This window comes from Bactrocera tryoni, chromosome 1, assembly GCF_016617805.1.
Source record: "Bactrocera tryoni isolate S06 chromosome 1, CSIRO_BtryS06_freeze2, whole genome shotgun sequence".
In the NCBI taxonomy this organism is placed as follows: Eukaryota; Metazoa; Arthropoda; class Insecta; order Diptera; family Tephritidae; genus Bactrocera; species Bactrocera tryoni.
This window is the reverse complement of record NC_052499.1, coordinates 71,078,797-71,102,549: the sequence shown is the minus strand read 5'-3', so window position 1 is coordinate 71,102,549 and position 23,753 is coordinate 71,078,797. Positions and strand designations below refer to the sequence as shown.

At 38.9% G+C, this 23,753-nt stretch overlaps 1 protein-coding gene across 1 annotated transcript in view; it reads left to right on the top strand.

The window, feature by feature from the left end:
- Positions 1–23,753, top strand: part of LOC120775625 (dynein heavy chain 10, axonemal) — a 102,660-nt gene that overhangs the window by 28,512 nt on the left and 50,395 nt on the right. The window contains exons 21-30 of the mRNA XM_040105918.1: positions 526–721; positions 3,097–3,330; positions 6,850–6,958; positions 9,655–9,775; positions 10,372–11,116; positions 12,064–12,252; positions 12,844–13,077; positions 16,205–16,309; positions 17,185–17,343; positions 22,103–22,213. Of these exons, the coding sequence (XP_039961852.1) occupies positions 526–721; positions 3,097–3,330; positions 6,850–6,958; positions 9,655–9,775; positions 10,372–11,116; positions 12,064–12,252; positions 12,844–13,077; positions 16,205–16,309; positions 17,185–17,343; positions 22,103–22,213 (2,203 nt within the window). The remainder of the gene's footprint in view (positions 1–525; positions 722–3,096; positions 3,331–6,849; positions 6,959–9,654; positions 9,776–10,371; positions 11,117–12,063; positions 12,253–12,843; positions 13,078–16,204; positions 16,310–17,184; positions 17,344–22,102; positions 22,214–23,753) is intronic.

The following is a 23,753-nucleotide window of genomic DNA, read 5'->3' as shown; positions in this document are numbered from 1 at the left end:
GTTAACATAATGCTCACATTATAGTATATAACGTTTTCTCTCTGAATAGACTGTTTTTTAGCGCTCTTCCTACCACACTCCAATTTTAAAGATCTTATTTGGTTTATATAAGTATTAAATGTTATTATTTTTCGCTTTGTGTCAGTCGTGTCGACTTAGCTATCGAGATTATTAGTTTGTTTGAATAACTTCTCTTCTTTCCTTCATTCTATTCGCTGTCTCTTCATTTTTGTTGTCCTTGTCATAAACTAGCTACTCTTCTCACTTGCTCCGCTTCGCTTGTATCAATTTCATATTACTATTTATGTTTGTTTGTATGTATGTCAATCACTCAAGTTAACCGCAAGCGTTGTCATGTCTTCCATGTGACAAAGGAGCGCAAGGAATTCATGTGGCATCATTTTCCTGTTTATTAGTTAAGATATCAACCATAGAGCGCTCAGCGTTGTTGCAACACTTTGCCTTATTTTACTTTCCCACGACCTAGTCCCGGCACACATTCCATTTCGTTTATCGCACTGACAGGTTCATTGGTCCATTTCTGGAGACTGTCAATAAGTGGGAGCGCCTGTTGTCCTTGATCGGTGAAATCATTGACGAGTGGCAGGTGGTGCAGCGCAAGTGGCTCTACCTGGAGGGCATCTTTATTGGCGGCGATATACGTGCACAGTTGCCAGATGAAGCGAAGAAATTCGATGACATTGACAAAGCATACCGCAGGGTAAGTACCACACTCATACATATACAAAATAGTGGCACACACACATATGCACCGATTTAAGTGGTTGAGTTTGTGTAGAGACGTTGTGCTTGAAGGAACTGAGTTTGAAGCTTTCACTATGGATATTTGTGGAATTGGCATTATTTTGCCAAAGCATGAACTTGTTAGCCGAAGTGTGTAGGTGTGTGGCGCGTGTGCACATTCATGTTGTGTTATTCCTGCGCAATTCGTGTGTCGACAATGTGGCGTCTTGCTACTTAACGGTAAATTTAATACGCACGCAAAACATCGTCGTGGCTCACAATGGCGCATGAAAGTGTATTCGAGCATGCTTAGGGGACAATATGGTTACACAAGTACGTAAATACATATACATATGTATGTATGTGTTATGCGTGTATATGTGACTGTTTGTGTATTATTTTAGGGTGAAGTTACATATTACTACTCTGTTGACATCTGACCGTGGCGAGGTTAACCAAGTTACTAACATGCGTGCCTTTGACAAATACAAAATTACAGACATTCCAATATATAAGTATGTATATATATACATATACGTATGTACATACGAACCTACATACATACTTGTATGTGCTTTCGAATACACATTGACAGTTTTCAGCGAACTTATTATTATTTAGCGCTCATTCAAACCGGTGCATCGACTTAACTTCGAGTTTTTGAAATAGAGAAGAATAGGGTGGTTCACTAGTTGGGTGTTATGTACGAAAATATCGAAAAATATCAAAAAACTGGACGAGATCGTCAAGATCTTGGTTTAATCGGCAACCTTTGGATTGCAACTCATGGAAATTCATTTTCGTTTAGAGGACAACGCTATTACTTTCTCAACATGATTCTGATCGAGTCCCGAAAATATTATCTACCCGAGTAATCATAGATATAGAGGGGTATATTATAAGATGGTTATCTTTCCAACTCCAGTTTCTTAACTACTACACCGTTTGTCAAGCCGAAGTCGCTGCTTTAGACGAGCCTTAGATTTAATGTACAGCCGCCTTCAGAGAACTGATCCACTCTGTTTACAGAGCGGCGAAACGTTGTTGAACTTACTATCACACCGGTCACTTCGGTATACATATGCGCTGTCTCAAACTCTTTTCGACTCAACATCGATAACAAAAATCTGGTGATCTCTTGGTCCTCAGTCAGTCTAGCCTCTCCCTAGTTGTGGTGGTTTTAATAGGTAATTTGGCATTCTTACTGTTAGGCTGGAAATCTTACCAGATGCCATCTGCAGAAGCTGTATAGAAGAAGACAAGGCGGTAATAATTCAAAACTGCCTTCTTAATGGCCCACCTTCAGATATCCGACATAACTGACGGGATTGGAAATTTGCTAATTATTACCCACTAAGCGTTTTGCTAATTTATAAATTCGAACACCGGAGTTCTTCTTTTCTATGGCTTCATAAAAGACTTAATATAGCAGGACACGTGTGATCACACCTAACCTTCCTCTTGATAACTGAGTTTCGCAGAGACATGGTTGGCGTTAACATACCATTAAGGCTTGCTCTCTCGCAGAATCTTTTTTTCGACTATGGCTGGCAAGAGTTCTAATGAGCTTTCTCCGTTTAGGCGAAATTTTCAGTCTGAAGTGAGGCATAACATAGCTGGATCAAGTATAAGGTGAAAATGAACTGAACAAAGATTCTCTAATTGCGTTCTTCGGAATAATAAACGTATTGAGAAGCATCTAGCTCACCATCCTGAGTTGGCGTAGATTTCTCCATTTTTTATGATATCTACAGCTTTTGTTCAACCTTATATTTCGATCTCTGTAACAGTTTTAATATTATTTTTTCCCACTGGTGAAGCAAAAGGTATTATTTTTTTATTTACATGAAAAAGGAACCACCCTAAAGCAGCTCAAGCTTGTCTTAACACAACTATTGCCACTTTTAAGGCGAAATGAAATTCGACCAATACTCCAAGTAAGACTCTTGCAAAACAGATGACGTACTTGTCGTCAGCAAATACAACAACAACAACGTCACAACTGTCACAATAACTTCAACTGAAATCTTACTCATATATTAACCTGCTGCCAAGCACACTATACGAATATTCGGTATTACATTTCGCTTGTTTGTCGAGTTTGCTTACTTGCCACTTACTTTTGCCACATTTGCAACATTTGCCACAATCACTGCACATTTATGTGATTTATTTACTTTGATTTCATTTCGTACACTCGTTAGCCCCCGTTTTCTCGCCACTTGTCGCCAACATACTTGCACAGCAATATTCATCACACACATACACGCATAAGTATGTGTATGTCTTCATCTTCATGCTTCTATGCTTTTCTACACCACATTAGTTGTGTTTCTATATTTCATTTTGCAGATTATGGTCGACTGTGCCAAGAATCCATTGGTGGTGCCACTATGTTCGGTGCCTGGCCGTTTGCCCGAAATTCAAGGACTCGGCGTCGGTTTGGAGAACTGTCAGAAGTCATTAAATGAGTATTTGGAATCTAAAAGACGCATATTTCCGCGCTTTTACTTCATTTCCACGGATGAGTTGCTTTCGATTTTGGGCAGCAGCGATCCATCGGCTGTGCAAAATCATATTATCAAGGTATGTAAATGTGTTAATGCCCTTCCAAGTAATTTTGTGTAGTGAATGATAGGGAACTAAAGTGAAAGAAATTCTGAAGGAATAAGCGCGTTGTGCCAGAAAAGGCAACCCTTGTTTAGGATACAGTATGTGTTGGGGATGAAGATTTAAGATTTTTCTATTCAAAACTATTTACTATAGAGTATATAGGTAATGATCTAAGAACTAGTCAAAGGTCGTGTAAAAAATACAAGTTCATAGACTCGGACCCTGAAATAAAGCGTTTTAGGAAAAAATTTTAAGAGCCGACTTAAATAAGTTAAAAAATTCTTCCAAATACGCTCATATTTCCGAAACTTTTTGTCAGATAAAATTTAAATTATCGGAGAATATTCGAAAACAGAAATCGAATTTTTGAAATTCTCAAGTGAATAAAAACCGTCCGCTTAAAGTGTTACATGGGTTTTCTCGGATGAAAAACAGCCCTTTCTCAACAATTTTTTCCTCATACTCGTATAAGAATGAACTATTTTATATCAATTTTTTATTGTTGCAAACTGTGCTATTGACAAAAAAATCTGATATTTTTGGAAAACAATATTTTAAACTCGGCCATCGGAAAAAAGATGTGCCCGCATTGGCAGGATAGCTCCTTACAGGATCATTTAAAGTGAATGAATACATGTTTGTAGTTAATACCTATCTTAGACGAAGGAGAAAAACTGAATATTAAATTTTTGGCAGTTTCTGACAAAAGAATGAAAATTTCAGTAAAAATTTCGAGACATTTTTTTCAAATAATTGTAATCTAAAAAAAATCATTCGTTCAAGTCTCAACGACCTGTATACAATTTCATGAAGATTGGTTGAGTGGATCCCGAGAAGTCTTGCAAATCTACACAATTTCCAGAAAAACGCATTTAAAGACGACGCTCTTAACCTAGCTAGCATCGAGCGCACAAGTTCTCAAGGCTGTATCTCCGAAACTATTACTCAGATCAACTTTAAAATGTAGGACGACATTCCAGAGGCGTTGTGGAATTTAATAAGATAATAACAAAAATATTTTTTTTTTTTTCAAACCCATAAACCCATGTAACATCTTCATGAAGGTAATGTCTTTAATAACATTTTTATTGAATATAAAGTGAGAGTCTAAATTAAGAAATCTATTCGGTGAGTTTAAAAATGGCTACTGCATGAATATGGTTCTGTTCTTTAACGATAATTTCATCGCAATATGGGCATATTTAAAACAGTTAAGTTGGTCAAAACATATACATAAACAGTTAGGTTAGTCAAAATATAGCCTTAGGTTTCAGGGCCTTTGGAAAAAATTGTCTTTATTTTTACTTGAGATATAATTGACTGCATACTGAAGGAGCCTTCTAAAAAATGAAGTGAGTTCTCATAAAGTTAACAGCATCCAGTGTTTAGTTTCCTCTTAAGTCGATGCTAATGCGTAGTAAGCGCGAATTGAACGTGTGCCAGTAGTTAGCTAATGAAATTCTCTCATTGTCTCTTGCAAATTTCCTTAGTTTAATTGAACATAAATTCCAATGGACCTGTTTGAAACACATATGTCCTAATAATACTTTGAGTTTTAGCAATTCCTTAGTTTAGTTGAATTGGTACGGTAATGGTAGCGGAATGCGTTTGTTGTTATTGTTCTTTTATGCATATTTTCGAGATTATAGATTTGCTTGAAAAAAAACGAGTCCTTGTAGAATTTGCTGTTTCCTGACCAAAGTCAACATTAATGCACTTGAAGCATATGTCACCAACTTATTAGTGCCACGATGTCAACATGCGCCCACACTTATCACAAATTCATAAATGAATACACCCAGCCGAGAAATGCACTAGTAACGAATTGGTTTCTTGCTAAGGCAGATTCGCTGGTATAAAGAATTCTTGTTGTTTTATCACGCAACGCTCCATTTTTATTAACTCCACAATGGAGTTCGTATTGCATATGAATCGAAAACCGATAAAGTACTAAAGCTAAACTCCAAATTGAGATTCAAAACTGTAATATTGGGCAGGTTAGTGTAGGGGTGAAGGTTATGGTTTGAAAGACTTAAAAAAAACAAGTAAGGAAGGGCTAAGATCGGATACAAGCGAACATTTTATACTCATGCAACTTGCAAGAATCAAGGCGTGGTTTTGTCCGATTATGGTATTTCACCAAAAAGTGGGCAGTGCCACGCCAATTGTCTAATTTTTACCCCGGTCCCTATAAAGCGCTGTCATACGGCAAATTTTTGCGGATCTGACGCATTTAGTTATAGATTCATAGCGCTTTTAGTAGTTTGGAACAGTACCGTTATATGGGGATTGAACAGGGTTTTCACTCGATTTCATCCATTTTCGCAATGGCTTAGGAGATATATACATTAAACTTATTAGAGGACGGGCCCACTCCCACTTTTTCAAAAAATTGCTCCCACAAGTCCTCTGCCTATGCGATCCTCTGTGCCAAATATGAGTTTTGTATCATAATTCGGTGCTTAGTTATGGCACTTTATGTGTTTCCGGTTAATAGCGATTTGTGGGCGTGGCAGTGTTCCAATTAATCAAAATCCTGCTTCAACTATTCAAATTTCCAGATATCAAATATGTGGACCCCAGTGCAAATTGCGAATTTTTAATCGAAAATGTCAGTCAATCTTTGAGATATATTAGTGAAATTCGGAAAAGTTGCAGGAGTGTGAAATGTTCGGTTACCCCCGAACTTAGCCCTCCCATATTTGTTTGATATGATAATGGGTAGTATTTTTGCAAAATATGGCAACTATCATCTCGTAGAACTAGCAAACTGGTAAAAACTACTAATTGCTTTTGTGAAAAAAGAGTTGGCCGACTGGTGGGATTTGTGACTAAAAAATAATAGTTTTCCAGTACTTCATAACTGCTTAACTTCATTACGTGGTGTATACATATTTACATATACAATATATGAATACATTTGCTGAACGCCTATATGGATGGCGTCATAAAAGTTAATGCTTCTGTTTATGAACTTGTATGTGTTAATATGTTGGTCATTTGTGTTTGTGGCATAATGCAGCCACATGTTGAAGTTAATGTTGCCCATTTAAGCACCCTCACAGCTACAAATATAGTCGAGCTATATGCAGGCGTATATGTGCTTATTTCTACTGATTTTCTACGATTTTATTTTGTTTCTATTGTTTACCTACATTTCACTTTCAGTAATTTTTGCGTCGGACACACGGTGTCTCCGGCACATTTATTGCTTTTTTATGCCACAGTACAAATTTATTTAATACGATATCAACGGACAATAAATTCGAATTTACTTTGGTTATTAAGTTTTTATATTTCTGAAACTGATTTACTGCATCATTCATGTTTGCTACTTAATTCGTTATTTTATTATTACAATTTGATGTTGTTTCTTGCGCTTTTCTCTTAGCATTTCATGCGCCACTGTCGTCTCACACTCAATTTATCTTTTATTTCTGCTTTCTTTTTACACGCTTTTCTGCTGCTCATTCACTCGCGCCACAAACACAGATGTACGACAACATTAAGTCACTGCGCTTTTCCAAGGACAATTCGGATCAGCCCATCGTCACTGCAATGATATCCAGCGAGGGTGAGGTTATGGAATTTCGCCACAGCGGTAAGTATAGACTTATATTTATTCTATATGTGTATGTGGCTGTGTATGTGGTACATGCTCGGTGCAGTTGGTCGCCAATGCTCGAGCCACACTTAATTACCAGCGACTGCTCAGACTATATCGTAGATTTCTCAAGCACCACTACATTAAATTATATAGTAATGGCGAAGCGCGCATAGAGCGAGACGAGTAATGCCGAGATATAAAAATCAAAATGGAAAAAAATATATAAAAATGAAAAATACAAATATAAGTAACGGTAGTAATAATATAATTTTACGCAAGCAAAGCAATAACTGTAACACTCACAGTCACTCACAGTCACACACACACACACAAACACTCGAGCAATTACATTTGCCAATGCCCAACACCGCCAGCGTCAGTGTTCCATATCCAATTGCCGAATGCTTGATTGTCCAGTAAGCGCGCTCGCTTGCCACGCTTTGTCGTCGCGCTGTTTTTCCCATTTCTTTTCTTTCTCCATTAAGCTCGCCAATACAAGCGATTTGCTTCGATTGACTCTGTCATTTCCGCGCGCATTCTTCTTACTTACACTTATACAACCACACATACAAACACACATTTATGCGCTTTGCCTTCGCTTTTCTTGATTTGCTTGCGCAGCAGTGAGCATGCGGTCGGACGGACGAAAAGTAGATTGGCGAAATGAAATTGAACTTTTTATGTGAATAAACTTCTGAAATTTCTTTTTATATTATTTTATTACTTTTAATTAATTGTGGCAACGATGCGAATGTCCTTTGATGGCAACTTCACTTTGGCCGCTGATAATCGAGCGTGTTGAGCACAGTGGGTAAAAATTCAGACGCGGCTACTATTATATATATTTTTAATATAAAAGAAAAAATGTTTTTAATCCCAAAGATTGGTTTTCAGAGCCATTAAGAATACTTTCTGTTTTATCAACCCGTCCGTCCTTATAAAATATGAAAAAAGAAATATGAAACTTCTTCACAGCTTTTTTAATGTAATTACTACCGTGAAATTAAATTGAAAAAAATCATTATGAAAATTATTTTATCGGTAAACCCAGTGATTTCAATATAATACCGCCACCCATCGGACCACCAAAACTGATAACAAACTGCTCGATATCTGTTTTACCCACTGAGCCCAAAATTTACTCGTTTTTAACATCAGAACCAATAACAATATCAATAAACACTGGGTGAACTATACCTACTAGATAAAAAACAGTTATGTTCGTAGTATAATATTCCAAAGTCGTCTACTTCAAAATCCATTCTGTTTTCTATTCTTTCTCCATATTTTCCAACTTTGTATTCTACAACCTCAAAACTATTAATCTGGCTCCTACCGCTAATCTGGTATTGTAAGGTATGTAGGGTTGTAAATTTTGGTCTGGAACTAAAGCTGATCGAACGAAATTCTGTTTCCATGCACCAAAAAGCAAGTTTAGGGTAGGTGATCAAAAATCCATGGACATTTGTCCTTTATACATTATTACCCGTAAACTCCTCAAAGTGGATCACCAGATCCTCATATATCGACAAAGCGTTTTGAGCTTTTTGAGTTTAAAAAAGCGGTGAATATCAATTCTAGCCTGTTCGCTAAGTACTCCAAATATGTGTCTATTAAAATATTTCAATATCAGTCTGTCAAAAGCCGGGCAAGTGAGGAATGAGTGGCAAGATGATTCCATCTCAGCTTCCTCTATACAGATTCGAAAAAAACAGGAACAGAATATTTATCCCCACCGTGTGTAAACTTATTAGACAGTCCTCAGTAAGAACACCAACCATTTAGGCAATTGGCTTCGCAATAACTAGTGAACTACTGGATCTTTTTCGATTCACTTTAGCTCAGAAGACGCTTTCAGTCGCACAAGTTCTGGTTGTTGACCAGCGCTTGATGAGCTCACTGAAGGCTCAAAGGTCTAACGCCAGAACGCAAGAAGATATCAACTCACTTCCAATCGAACGAAATTGGTGATAGAGTGCCCTCACCAGCTAGTTCATCGGCTTAGCAGTTTCCGGCGATTCCGCTGCGATCGGGAACCAATAGAAGTCTAATATGGTAGAAGCTTGAAGCTGTTTCTAATAAGGTTAAGCACTCTGACGGGTTTTGAGCATACAGTCAGCAATCTCACATCCAGCATAGCTGACTAGGCGATTTCTCTGAAACAACTTTATATACAATTAGGAATCACCTAAAATAAAAAAGCGTTTCAAATAGTGTGCAATCATATTTTGAATCAGGTAACTACACATTCGCACCACTGTGCACTTGCCCCACTGTGGCACATTTAATGCAAATTACGCAGCGAACGCAAAATAATGAAAATTTCACATCTTTCCTTACAAAATCAGTGTCGCTACTGACCGCCGCTAAATGCTACGCACACTCCGTCAGTGCGCTCTCCCCTCCCCCCGCACGCACTTGAGTATTTCAATTTCTTTTTCGATTTCTGAAGATGATTATCGGCACCGCTGCTGCTTATTACACGCTCTCGCTTTATTGTTGTCATTTATGTGTATATGTATGTATGTAGCTCGCTACATCCACAGACAGCACGCACAGTTATGCTTGTGAAATATACCGTTGTTATTATTTATGATTTTGTAATATTGTGGTTACTGACATTGTCTGTCGAATTCTGCTCGAGTTTCACTCCTTCTCCTAACCGCCCATTCAATTTTCGTCTTTTGCAGTGCGCGCCAAGGGTCGCGTTGAGAACTGGATGTGCGACGTGCTGGACGAGATGCGGCGCTCGAATCGTTTCATCACCAAGCGTGCCATCTATGACTTTGGCACTGATCTGGAAATAACAAGGTAAGTTGCCGGGTCGAACACATTGGGTCACTTATCGCGTCGCGTACTGTGCAGCGGCGCGGGAGGGTGCGCGAAGGTTAAGGTTTATTGGCTGGGGGGGTTGAAGAATGCTTAGCAGACACAAAAGTATTTTATTACGCTGTCCAATTGAGCATGACATAACTGCAGGAGTAATGCTGCGCGCTCGCTCTCACCCTCACCCGCGCCCCGTCTTGTCACAATAGTTCCTGTGTTGTTGAGCTGTGGTGCGCTGCAAAGCTTTGTCATCCTCCTCGTTGGCGCAACGCCTGCAACATTTTATTGCTAACAATGAATAATTTAGTCGTTTTCTGGGATTTACATTTTATTACCAGCGATTATGCTGAGAGTGTATAATATCTCACTGTACTAACCCAACTAGCACTCCGCGCAATCGTGCTTCAGTTAGCCGCAGCAACGTTTTCTTTCCGTTCTTTTCATAGCGCAAGTGTGTGGGTGTGTGTTTTTAACTCCGCGCACCACTTATAAGCACTTTCACATTTTTACGACGCCTTTATTTCAATTGCAACCCATTTACTTATGCATTTGTCATTTTTTTGTCGCCTGCTCACCCTCAGACCCGATTGGATGATGAACTACCAGGGCATGGTAGGACTTGCTGCTTCACTTGTCTGGTGGACCGCCGAAGTGGAAGAGGCTTTCGATCAGGCCACCAATCATCACAATATGCGCGCCATGAAGGATTTCCTCGAGAAGCAGAATCATCAAATCGAAGAGTTAGTCATTAAGGTGCGCTCGAATTTGACACGCAACGATCGTTTGAAGTTCAAAACTATCACGACAATCGATGTGCATGCACGCGACATCATCGAAGCTTTCGTACGTGACAATATTTTGGATGCGAGCGAGTTCAGTTGGGAGAGTCAACTGCGCTTCTATTGGCTAAAGTTGTACGATAATCTCTATGTTATACAATGTTCGGGTCAATTCGAGTATGGTTATGAATATATGGGTTTGAATGGTCGTTTGGTCATCACACCCTTAACGGATCGCATCTATTTGACTATAACACAAGCGTTGCTTATGAATTTGGGCGGTGCGCCCGCCGGTCCCGCCGGTACGGGTAAAACGGAGACTACCAAAGATTTGGCCAAGGCGATGGCACTGCTTTGTGTGGTCACCAATTGTGGTGAGGGTATGGATTTTCGCGCTGTTGGCACTATTTTGTCGGGTCTAGCTCAGTGCGGCGCTTGGGGCTGTTTTGACGAATTCAATCGCATCGACATTTCGGTGTTGAGTGTGATTTCTACACAACTGCAGACTATAAGAAATGGATTGATAAGAAAACTGGACCGCATCATTGTAAGTGATTTCTACGGATTTTATATTTAGCATTTTCGATGTGTGTTTGTGTATGTAAATTATTAATTTTAATTTTATATGTAAATATTTATGCCCTCAAAAAACTAAATAATGAAAGCATAGCCTACATTTAGGATTCCATCGTAGAAGTTCTAGGGTAATGAAACATTTAAAAAGAGAGTTGCGGGATCATTAAAAGTTCTGCCGAAAAGGAGGGCTTGATAAATAAGCTTACGTACTTATATCCACAAGAGAGGGTCGATTTGCAAGCAGCCAAAAAGAAAAAGATCACGTATGTGAGAAATGTTTTACGGATCATTCTGTACAACTTTGCCTAAGAAACTATTGGTCTAAAACCGGTTTCGAACCAGCGATGTTTTTTTGTTCAAACGAAAACATGTAGTCTACATCAAGGATTACAAATAATTATCCAACAGTGTTGACAAACTAACGAAGTGATGATATGGAGAAAAGCTGATTGAGTTTTATAAATGAAAGACACATTTTACTTATAATTTATCACCAAAACTTAGTTTTTTCCAAACAATGTATTTGTAATATTATACATTGATATCAAGATCACGCATCCTAAATGTATGCTTTGACAATTTTTTTTTTTTGGTTAAAGATAAGGAAAATGCTCTTTAGAACACTTAGTAATTAACACTTGGTAATTAGGAACTGTTTTAGAAAAAAAAAAAGTAGTTTTTTCTCTGGTGAATGAACGTCGTATTTGATGAAGTGATAAGAAAGGTGTAGGATATTATTTTTTTTTTGGATTTTTATCATTATTTCATATGATTCAGACACTTCACTTAAAATGGCACTCTAAGCCTAAAATACCTAAGCTTAAAATTCAAATAATTGAACTTTCTATCTCTATTACATGCAAGTAGAATTTCAATTTCACAAAATATCCATACTCTACTCTCCTTCGCTTTTCGCAGTTCGAAGGTGGCGACATCAAGCTCGACCGCAAAGTTGGCGTCTTTGTCACCATGAATCCTGGTTATGCCGGACGCACAGAGTTACCCGAATCGGTTAAAGCGCTCTTCCGGCCGGTGACCTGCATTAAACCGGATTTGGAGTTAATCTGCTTAATATCCTTATTCTCCGATGGATTTTTAACGGCCAAGGTGAGTTAACATTATTGACACTCAAGTTTTCAACCCGCACCACATGAGCCTAAAGCAGCATATTCAAAACTGCCAGTACGGCTATTGGTGATGCTTAAGAAAGTGTGCGCCTTATTAACCTCTAACCATACATTCTTGCCGATGTCAGCGATTGTGCTAACAGCTTGTTGTTGCTGGTTGCAAGTAGGTATATACAGCAGTATGTTTCACTTTATCCGCCCACAATGTCTCCATATGCTCAAGTCATAATATCATCATAACAATAATGCGATTATTAAGTTACCAAAATGCTGCGCACAAGACAAACACTTCTGGCGGCAATAACAACAACAAAGGCTGTGTGGCAAGTTGTAACCAGGAACCGCCATTGTTTGCGCAATAAAAGCTGATTTTACGCACACGCACACATATACACGCTAACCCGCAAAATAACAACAACTTCCAACCCACCTCCAGCTCCCTCCCCCTCCTCATGCCACGCGCAGCAACACTTTCATCCGGGCTGAAACACTTTCACCGCAAACATTCTAATGACGCGCTTTCGTTTTTTGCGCAAAATTTTAATAATAATAACGGTAATTATTTTTAAAGGTACTTGCAAAGAAAATGACAGTACTGTACAAGCTGGCGGAGGAGCAACTCTCCAAGCAATGCCATTACGATTGGGGTTTGCGTTCGCTGAACTCGGTGCTGCGCATGGCGGGTGTGATGAAGCGCGCGTCGGAGGATCTACCCGAGGCTGTTGTTCTCATGCGTGTACTGCGTGACATGAACTTTCCGAAATTCGTCTTTGAGGATGTGCCATTGTTTTTGGGACTTATTAAGGTAAGTAAACCCATTTACAGTTACTATATTAAACTGCCGCAGGGACGTGTTGTCAACGCGCAGGCAAATCATATTCAGCAAATATATGCACACACATACAATATATATTATACGTTAACGCTTTATATTTTATATGAATACATATGCGTATGTATGTTTCCAATTTTGTGTTAGTACCTTGAAAAACAATTTGATTTCGAGTTAGCCTTATTGCGAGTGAAGTAGGCGCACGTGCAACGCATACAACAGATTTCCGTGGGTGTATACGCCAACCGTTGAATGACAGCTCTATGCGACAACAATGTATTTCATAAGAAAGTAGACCTATCGAATTACTCGCACACATAGGTTGCCTTTTATATTTAGGGGTTTGGCAACCCTAGTATCTGGCAACTGACAACTTCATTGTAAAGTTCAACATCTTTAATGTTATACATACTCAGCACGTTTTGACATACTACCGCTGTTTCTACTGTTTACAGTAACTTGAAATATTCATCTCGACCAAAAAATGGAATAATATCGCGAACACGATTATTTTTTACAATTTTCGTCATGGTTTAACTATTCCGGAAACTATTATTGCTGGGCGCAAACTGATATACATAGCAAGATCGTCATGTGATTTAGCGTGTGGTTGGGATACCAACCGTCGAAGACCGATCACACTTCGTAATATGTAATGTAATGTAATCGTAATGCGAGCTCTAACACATTGACTGAAACAACTTTTCGAGCACTCAAAACATCGATATACGCTGTTCACCGTATAGTCCTCTCTTACGACCGAATGACTTTTGTTATTACCGTACGAAAAACAAAATTATGAGGTCAACGTTTGTCGACACCTAAACAGAAGATTTATGAGTGCAGACCGCAAAAGTGGTTTGAAAATTGGTTCAAATTCATACGAAAGGATATATCGTCACCTAAAATCAAAAATAACGTAAAATCACGCTTCATAAGTTTAGAGACGAATGAAAAACGATAGATTACAATTCACTAATATCGAAACAAAATATGAGTTTTGGTTATAAAATGGTTATATATTGGCTATAACTGTCAGCGGAAGCCAAAAATTTTATGTTACATATATCTAATTTTATGTAGTGAACAGAGCGATTTTCGAAAACTAAAATTTGTTTTGGTTCTCTTATCTCGAAATAGAGAAGGCAACCTATGTATACTTCCTAGCAGTGTAGATATGGAATGTGGAAGTATATTAGTATATTTATGTTGTAATGAGGGTACTATAACATCAGCTTTAACTGTAAACATATACATACTTATATGTAGATGCCTTGATAACATACATACTTACCGGCATTTGGGAAGCTTCTATTCATATGTACATTAAAGCATATCACGAAAAATTTTATTCGGTTTTGCTTTGCGGTGAACTTCAAGTGCATACATACCAATTTTCATGGTTGGCAAATGGTTTGGAAAGTGTGTTACTGTATTTAAAATTAAATACTTACCTACATTTAGGGAAATACTAAAAACAATAATGAGCATATGGACAAACATAAATAATTTTATTTCCTACACTACCCAATAGAAAATAATAAGTTATGCTTAGTATGAAAATTGTGACAACCAAACATCTTTTTACAACAGCGCGCCAGTAGTTCTTCCTTTTCGCTGTTTGGCGCCAGTTGGAGATTCCAGGTGCAGCCAGGTCTTTCACCTCCTGGTCTTTCCAAACAGAGTAGAGGTCTTCCCTTCATCTGCTTCCCCCGCAGGGTACTGTGTCGAATACTCTCAGAACCGGAGTATTTCCATCCATTAAGACGAAGTAACTTCGCCAGCGTAGCCGCTGTCTTCAATTTGCAGCACTATGTCGCTGTCGTTATATATCTGGAACAGTTCATCGTTTCATCAACTGCAGTACCTTTCTCTCGAAAACTCGTAACGCCGACTCATCAGATGTTGCTATCGTTCTTGCTTCTGCTCTATATAGCAAGACGGGGATGATGAGTGACTTGAAAAAATTACTTTTTGATTGTCGAGAGAGGACTTTATTCTCAACTGCCTACTCAGACCGAAGTTGGCAAGAGTTATTCTGTGTTGGATTTCTAAGCTGACGTTGTTGTTGGATTAGCATTAACATTCCAACATAGACGAAATTATCTAAGACTTCGTAGTGCGAGTGCGAAGGTTGTTTGTTTGCTCACTGCTACTGTTAAACTATAGTATTTCCTACTGGGTTACACTAATGCAGTTATGATAGTATCTACAATTTCAACATGCGAAACGTTCGCTGTTTCCACCACAGACGAATATCGTTCCAGACTTTGAAGTTTTCTTAGTCACATATTTGGCGGAACTTTGCTTTGGGTTTTACTTTATTTAACGATTTTTACAACTGTTTGTTTCAAGATGGCTTTGCTCATATATGAGGCTTCTTATTAGAACTTAGGTAGCATTCAAACTGCTAATAATTACTTTGAAGTTTTGAACTTCAAATTTAATATTAAATTCTTAATTACTTGAAGTTGAGATGCTATAATTGGAGTAACAAGTGCGAATAATTAGCGGTAAAAAATGTCATACCACGTACCAATACCCCTCGAAATAATTTTTTTCACTATCATGAGGTTACCGTTTGGAGTTTTGTTATCATCTGACGGTACAGTTTACTGTTGGCTGTCGCGTCGCGTGAGCATATGTGCACCACCAGTACTTGTACACTTCTGAAAATGTCAAAGGTTCTAGGTTCTATGCGACACAGCCAAAAATTTTGTCTCATGCAAATGTCCGACTAGAAAAAAAAACGATGTGAAATCACACTAACACAACTCTAGCTTTTATAGACCATCGTAAAATCCTCTTGGCTTTTATAGTTCCAACTATTTTATGAGAAGTGCTTATGGAGAACATATTACCCGAATATCAAGAAGGTAGTATGCCTTCAGGTCAGGTTCAGAGAATAGTCCAGTTCTCTTATTTCTTTTGCTTTTCTTCTATAATGACCTTTTAATTTACTTTACTTTAAAAAAAATCTCGACCCTCTAACGAATCTTGAAATGGTAGCTATTTCATGACTGATTGACGGGAAAATACAAGAATATATGTATATATTTTGGATAAAAAACGAATTGACGTAAATTTCTTATCACCGTAGGACTTATTCCCTGGCATTGATTGCCCACGCATTGGTTATCCGGATTTTAATGCCGCTGTGCGACACACTCTCGTTACCGACGGCTACGTGCTACTCGCCGATCAGGTAAGTTAAAGTTCAAAAGTGATTTTCATAGCTCACCACAGTCCCCAACTATGTCTATGTAAATTATAAAATCCTTTGATTCCTTTCAAAATTTTACTTCCCTTAATATTTTGTGCCAACGCTAACCGCACTTCACTGACACTTTTGAAGTTCTTTGCAATGTCAACTGCTTGACACTTCAGCACCTACTCAAAAAAGCTGCTCAAAGCCACAGCAAGCTTTCTTTTGAGTCTCTCCCGGAGCATTCGCTCAAATGCCTGTCCGCCAAGAATTTTAAGTGGAACAAGTGGATGCTTTAGATAATTTGTGAATTGTGCGAAAAGTAACGGGCAAACGTGAAAAACCGCTGACTGAAATATACATAAGTCAACCAAAAATAAGACAAAGCGCGCTGCTGTTGAGCGTAAAATGGCGCCTCGTCTTATAGTCAGTCTTACTGTGTCAGCGAAGTGCTTTTGTTTCGGCTTTGTATAGCATTCTCCGGCATTCCTGTTGCGGTCCGCTTTGAGCCGCGTCATTGAAACATAACGGACACATAACTGACAGAATGACGCGTTGCATTTAGCGCGCTGCCACAGTGCGGAATGTTGCAAAGCATTTTCGTCAGGATTTTTTTTTTTGAGGATATCTCTTTTTAAGCAAAAATATTTTCTCATCCACACTTTTTGTATTTCTTATTTTTCACGCCAACTTTCAAAAATGTCGACACACAACCGACCGCCGCCATCGCCATCACTTATCGTCAACGTCCATTTGCAACTCAACAACTCGTCAACTCATCACTATGGTCAACTACTGAAATGGATGGCTGCGAACCTACTGCACTTTAATGGTTTTACCCCCAATACATCCCAACCCCCAACACCGCAACGCAGGAGGACAAAGTGGTGCAAATGTACGAGACCATGATGACCCGACACTCGACTATGATTGTTGGACCAACAGGTGGTGGCAAGACTGTCGTCATAAATACACTAATTAAAGCACAATGCCACATGGGTCTGCCCACCAAGTGTACCGTACTTAACCCAAAGGTGAGTCTTACCTGCTTACTTACTTAGTCCTATCTACTCGTAAAATACAGCACCGAAGCGACGAACAATTAAAACAAAAGCAAGCGCAGTAAAGCATTAGCAAAATATTCAACTTGATAAAACTCATCAAAAACACAACAACAAATAGTATAAATGTTGAATAAAAATAAGCAACAACAAGAGTAGCCAGGATTTGCAGTAGCTTGTTGTTACTAGCTGGCAACTGTTTTCTGGCTTCAATGGCTTTTGTGCCTTTGCTTTTGATCCCACTGACCGACCAACCAACCAAGCAACTGGCCAAGGCACCACTGTCCAACAAGCCCACCACCAACCGAGCAACGGTCAGCCAACCTTGACTCGTCTACAACAGCTACGTGGCATGTTGTTGAGGCATCTGCCGTCCCGTTACAAGCAGCATGGCCTTTGTCATTTGTCCGGTTGGCTTCCGTTTATACTCGCTCAAATTAACGCCTTCCTACCCGCTTGCCCTCACACACACACACTCAGAATGCAGTTGCTGCACTCTTTTGTTTTTTCTGCTGCTGCTTGGCGCCGGACGGTGGCTTGTAAAGGTGGTTCCGGTTATTAGCCGAGGATTTTGTAATTTGCGTAATTGCATTTGCAACCTTCACACGCGTTCAACAATTTTGCAGAGTTTTTTCTCCATTATTTTATATCACTCTTAATTACTAAGGCCCATTATGGACAATGAATTGAAATCACATTGCTCTCAAGTGCAGGGCTATGCGCATGCATGTGTACGGTTCAATTCGAAATTGCAAAGTGCAATGCGAAAATGCGAATAAAATAGAAATTGTTGGCAAGGTAGAGGGAAAAAATAAAGTCCTTGTAACTTTCATTTCAGATAATTGTGCATTAATTGGAACACTATTGAATATTTAGGAATCACTCGGTGAAAAGCATTTGATAATTAACAAATAATAGTAGGATCTGCGAATATTCTGCAAATGAAGTGAGTTGGGGTTTATTGTTCAGCAGAAGGTATATTATAGTAAATAGTTTTAGTAATCAGTATCGCAGGTAGTATAAAATCATATGTACAATGGTATGGGGTTTGGAAAATTTCACACCAAAAACTTTTCTCAGACAATTTTGTCATTGCTTGACTTTGTATGGTTTGAGTACGCTTCAAAGACGGACACCAACAAAGAGAAAATACAGCATTTCCTCGATAACAGCACAGGTCAGTCAGTTAGCTGAAAATGTGAGTCTCCAGATTCTGACGTGAAAGCTTGATTTCGTCGATACCTTTCTGGTAGTTTTGATGACAAAAATAGATAGATTAGATCATTATGCAAGCACTGCTTAAATTAACCAGAAACCATCTTCTTTATTGGGGAAGACACAGCTTTCGCAGTTATAGCTGAGCTTATAACAGCGCCAGTTATTCTTTTTTTCGCGGCTTGGCGCTAATAGGAGATACCAAGTGCAGCCAGACCCTTCTCCATCTTGTCTTTCCAACGGAGTGGAGGTCTTCCCCTTGGGTATTGCGTCGAATACTTTCATCGTTCCCGTGAACATTGCCAACGCGAAAAGGACCATACATCTTCTGCAGAACCCTTCTCTCCAAAACTCATAACGTCGACCAGAAGTTTGCCATCGTCTATGTCTCTGCACCATATGTCATGGCAGATGATGAGTGACTTATAGAGTTTGGTCTTTGTTCGTTGAGATAGGATTTTATTCTTCGTTGGATTTCGAAGCTGACGTTGTCGTTGCAGTTAATGCAATGCTCAGTGTCATGGGAGCCAAGACGCGAGTGCGACGACTGTTTGTCTGATGACAGGAGATATTTCGGCTTGCCCTCGTTCACCAAACCTATTTACTTCGAATAATATACTATAATATGTTCCTCAAACTCTTAATTCGGACCTGTATTTTCAACAATTGAACCGTCTGAAGGAAGCCGTCGGCCAGAAGCGACAAGCGTTGGCCAATAGCAAAGAAAATGTACTTGTATTTCATCGAAACGCCATGCCATACTATTTTTACTAATAGAGAGGAGGGTTTCTATGGGCGTAGCATTATGCAATTACATGCGAAATGGCAAAACCCTTTTGAACAAAATCGGATCTTTCTAACTATGCTTAATAACAAACCTTATATACATATTATACAAGTCGTGGTTTCGAAATGTGGATTCGCTAGAACGAAGGCGTATCGACCAAGATATTTTAATTTCATGCCTTACTGCTTTCTCCTTAGAGATCTGGCAAAAACCTTCAACAAAATATTTAGCCGCATCACGTGTTATCCTATTGCATAGTGTCCAGTCAGAACATCTTGAATTACGGTTAGATTGACGTTGTTAAGGGCGAGTACTTAGGGGCCCTCTAATGATTTACTCTGGACCAGAGAGATCTCACAGTCACCTCTGTTCTGGTTGTTGACCAGCACTTGCCGAGCTCATTGCTGGTTCAATGGTTCAGCGCTAGAAAGCAGAAGGACATCGGAAAGTCGACTCGGCTCTGAAGCAGTACATACATCTACTGTTAACTTGATGCCTGCTAACCCCACCTGAAGTACGATACAGTGGTCTAGTAGCCTTAAAAGACTCCACCTCGTACTCTCACTCTTAACTTCCGTTCATCCGTGACGAAGCCAACTGAGCACAAATTTCTCACAGGTATTTGAGCAGAGAAGAAACCGCTAGGAAAAGATCTAGATTGCAAAGAATGCAATTGAAGTTCTATACTTTTTTTTCTGTCAGGAGCTGAAATAAATATGTATATAGCGTTGTCGCAAGACATTGTATTTCAAAGACGACCATAGAGTTGTTATTTTGAAATTAAGAATTATTGATTTATGATAATTATTGCTGATTTACTAAAGAAAAACAAGTTAATCTCTAGCTGGGGAAAATTGTTTTTCTTCAGAACTCTTAGTTAAAGCTCATTTAGAAAATTTTTTAAGGATATTTTTGATTTTTTACTCACCGAACCAAAATATTAATATCCAATATTGTTCGAGATTTTGTTTTATTTCTAAATTAGTTTCGAGACGTTAAGGTTTTGATAAACGTATAACACTTTTATATGTCACAAAAGAACCGCAAAAAATAATCATGTGTTTTCTCGAAATTTAGAATCCCGACAGTCAAAACACCGACAAATCAAAATGCTGACAAACCAAAATGGCGACATGTGAAAAGTATTTTATCTTGTCCGCCCTTATTTCTATCGAAGCACAGAAAGAGAATTCTACTGACTAAGGGTCATGATCTTGAGCGAGTTCGTGGACTGAGGCCGCATGGCCTCAAACGGACGACGCCACCTTTTCTTGATTTCTCGGTGTTTTGATTTGGCTGCATTTTTAAATTTTGTTGGCATTTTGATGTATCGGCATTTTGAACTTCGATATTTTAAGTGCATCCCGTTTTTTTATTAATAAAAAATTAATAAAAACATCATGCTGAAACTTCAAGCGCCTTTGCAATGCCGTGACCTCTATTATCACTTTCCCTTTCCGATTTTTTGCGTTCATATGTATATAAATAAACTTAATTTCGTTCATTTCTGCATATTTGAATTTCACTTTTTTTAAATGCGGCTCTGCTTTTGCATTGGTGGCTTTCGCCAGTTCTATGCTGTTATGACTGCCAGGGCATGTCAGCGTCAACGTCGACTCTTCAATAATCATCCTACTTCAATATTGCTATTAATACAACCCGCTTATTGTTGTTTATTTTGCTGATATTGCTCTCGTTTTGTTGTTGTCTATTTATATATAAAATATTTTGATGCATCCAAATGAACGTCGGTGAAAACTGCATAAATTCCGGACTTATATCTATAGTTAAAAATCGCTCCCTGCAGGAAAGGGATAGGACTTAAAAATATTCACTCGTCCCAAATGAAAATAATATGACCAAGCCAAGTTTTTATTGATTGTAAATGCTTGGTGAGTCTTAATTATTTGAGGAGTAAATTTATGACGGAATATACAAAATCAGTTACGGTAATAGTTATTATTACTTGAGGTGGTACAGCAACTGTATGTATGGTCAATTGAGAATTCGATATTTAATACATTGACGAAAACCAAAGGCGGTGATGTCAGCCTTTACTCTTACGAGGACATAAACCATCTGAGCCGCGGCGCCTTCCCAATTAAGGAACCGGGCATTCCAGGTACATGCCCTTTAATCGTAATCCTTAATACGTTTGCAGTGGTCGTCATCAAAAAGGGGATATATGATCCGAGGTTGTTTTCTTCAGGGTTTGGCGCGTCCCAAACCCAGTGCATAACCCGGGGGAGATATGTATCGCGTTCTCACTTTAGCTCGCCTTCAAACGGGTGCTTTCTGGCTACCCAGAGGTTACTTAGTCCAAGATCAGAATCGATTCTGGCCACTCCCGAGTGAATGGCGCTCAGAGAACTTTCCTCACTTGCGTGAACTTGTACATATGGCTACATCTTCCATCAATGAGATAAATTAATGAATATTTACCCCATATACATATGTACTTGTATTTCTCCCACGAATAATTTCGCAGTCTTGACAGCGTGTCGCGGGCACAGATCATATTCCTTCAGGGCACTCAGAAACCACGACAAAGCACTTTTATATAATAATGCAAAAACCTGTATGTGTGTGTGTATCAACGAAGCGACATGCCGATTTGTGAAAACTTTTATGATAATATCGTTTTGTTTTTATTGCAGTTGTTGTTGCCAATCGATTTTATGAATTTTTCGTTTACCTTAATTTGATGCGTACAATTTTTATTTATTGCAGGCCTGTTCGGTAATCGAACTATATGGTTACCTCGACATGGATACACGCGATTGGATTGATGGATTATTTTCGAATATATTTCGTGAGATGAATAGGCCGACCGAGCGCGAGGTAAAGTGCAATGCTAGACAATATAAATATACACGACGTCAACGGTATGCAAATACACACATGCAAATGTATAGTATATATTTATATACATTAATGATTCACATACATACGTACATATATAGCTCTGAAGCATTTAACGCATTTTTATAACAACATAAAATATACATATACACACTCATATTTGATATGTAATCGTCATTTTTAAGAGCAGAACAAGCGAATGATTTGGCATACAGTGACCTCTTTCGCACTTTAATCACTTATTGCAGTTTTCAATAGTTCAATAATTAAAATCTGTAGAAATTAGCTTGTTATCCTTCTCTCTGACAAACTGCGAGTTCAATGAAAATCCAGCATAGAACACTCTCACCGATTGCGTGCTATGTATTCCATATTTTTGAATCATACAAAAGAGAAAATCCAGATCTTCTGCAATCGAAGGCCAGCTGGTCCTAGCCATGCTCTCTTGTTAACCTTAATTTAAAGCAAGAAAAATCGATAGATAGATAGATAGATTGAAAATAATTGAGGTTCTTCACTGCATCCTATGGCACCCTGAATAACTGAAGTGGTGTGATCCCTGCCCACGTAGATGAAACCTAGAGCTTGAGCCAGTTTTTCATGGGAAGCTGATTATATATATGTATAAGCCTCGCAAAGTTGTAACCTCCCAGTAGTAGCTTGGCGTGGTGCATACCTGCTGCCAGTGCCGTTTTCTCCCCTCCTCTCTGCTTCATTGGGAGCAACTCCTTTAAGGTGTGGGCCCCCACAACAATGCATGACTCTGGCCCCATCCTGGAAGCTGCCGCAGAGCGGGCTAATTCGTCGGCCAGTCCTGACAGCCAGATCAGGTGTACACGGTTGCAAACTGAAAGGCAGTTCAGCTTTTTTATAGACCCCTCCACTAATAGCGATTTGACCTTATAAGCTGAGATCGCTTTTAGTGTCGCTTGACTATCGTTGAATATAGCGATACGCTAATAAAGACTTTTGCTTGACAGACGCTCGCAAAATGTCCCATTGATATGCGGTCCCGAAGTGCTTGCCCTAATAACTTCCACTGGATACTGCTACCCCTCAGCAGTGGATCGAGCGTGGAGTCACTTCAATCCGCCTTAAGAAGGGCCTGTGGTATGTCTTCCCCTTAAGCCTTTATTTGATGAAGCGACATTATCTTCCCCGTTGAAAAAACCCTCTGTTGCCAAGTGCAGCATGATATGTTTCGCTGCCTGTCTGATCACTAGATGCAGCCGAGTAAGCTCCAGCATCTGAGACGACAATCTTCACCGAATTTCATAAAGATACTTTGTCAAATAAATAGTCTAGTGATACTAAATCTCACGATCTTGGATGCTAGTCCATAGGCCCACGACGCGAGATAATCCGCTCACCAAAAGTTTTCTTCAAGTGATTGATTATCCTACAATCACCTATCTCTCTCCATAGAACACATTTAGCAGAGGCTTTTTGAAGATCTAACAACGTCCCAACAATGGCTTTTGAACGATCATCACTCCAAATGCAACAATTGGAACCAAAC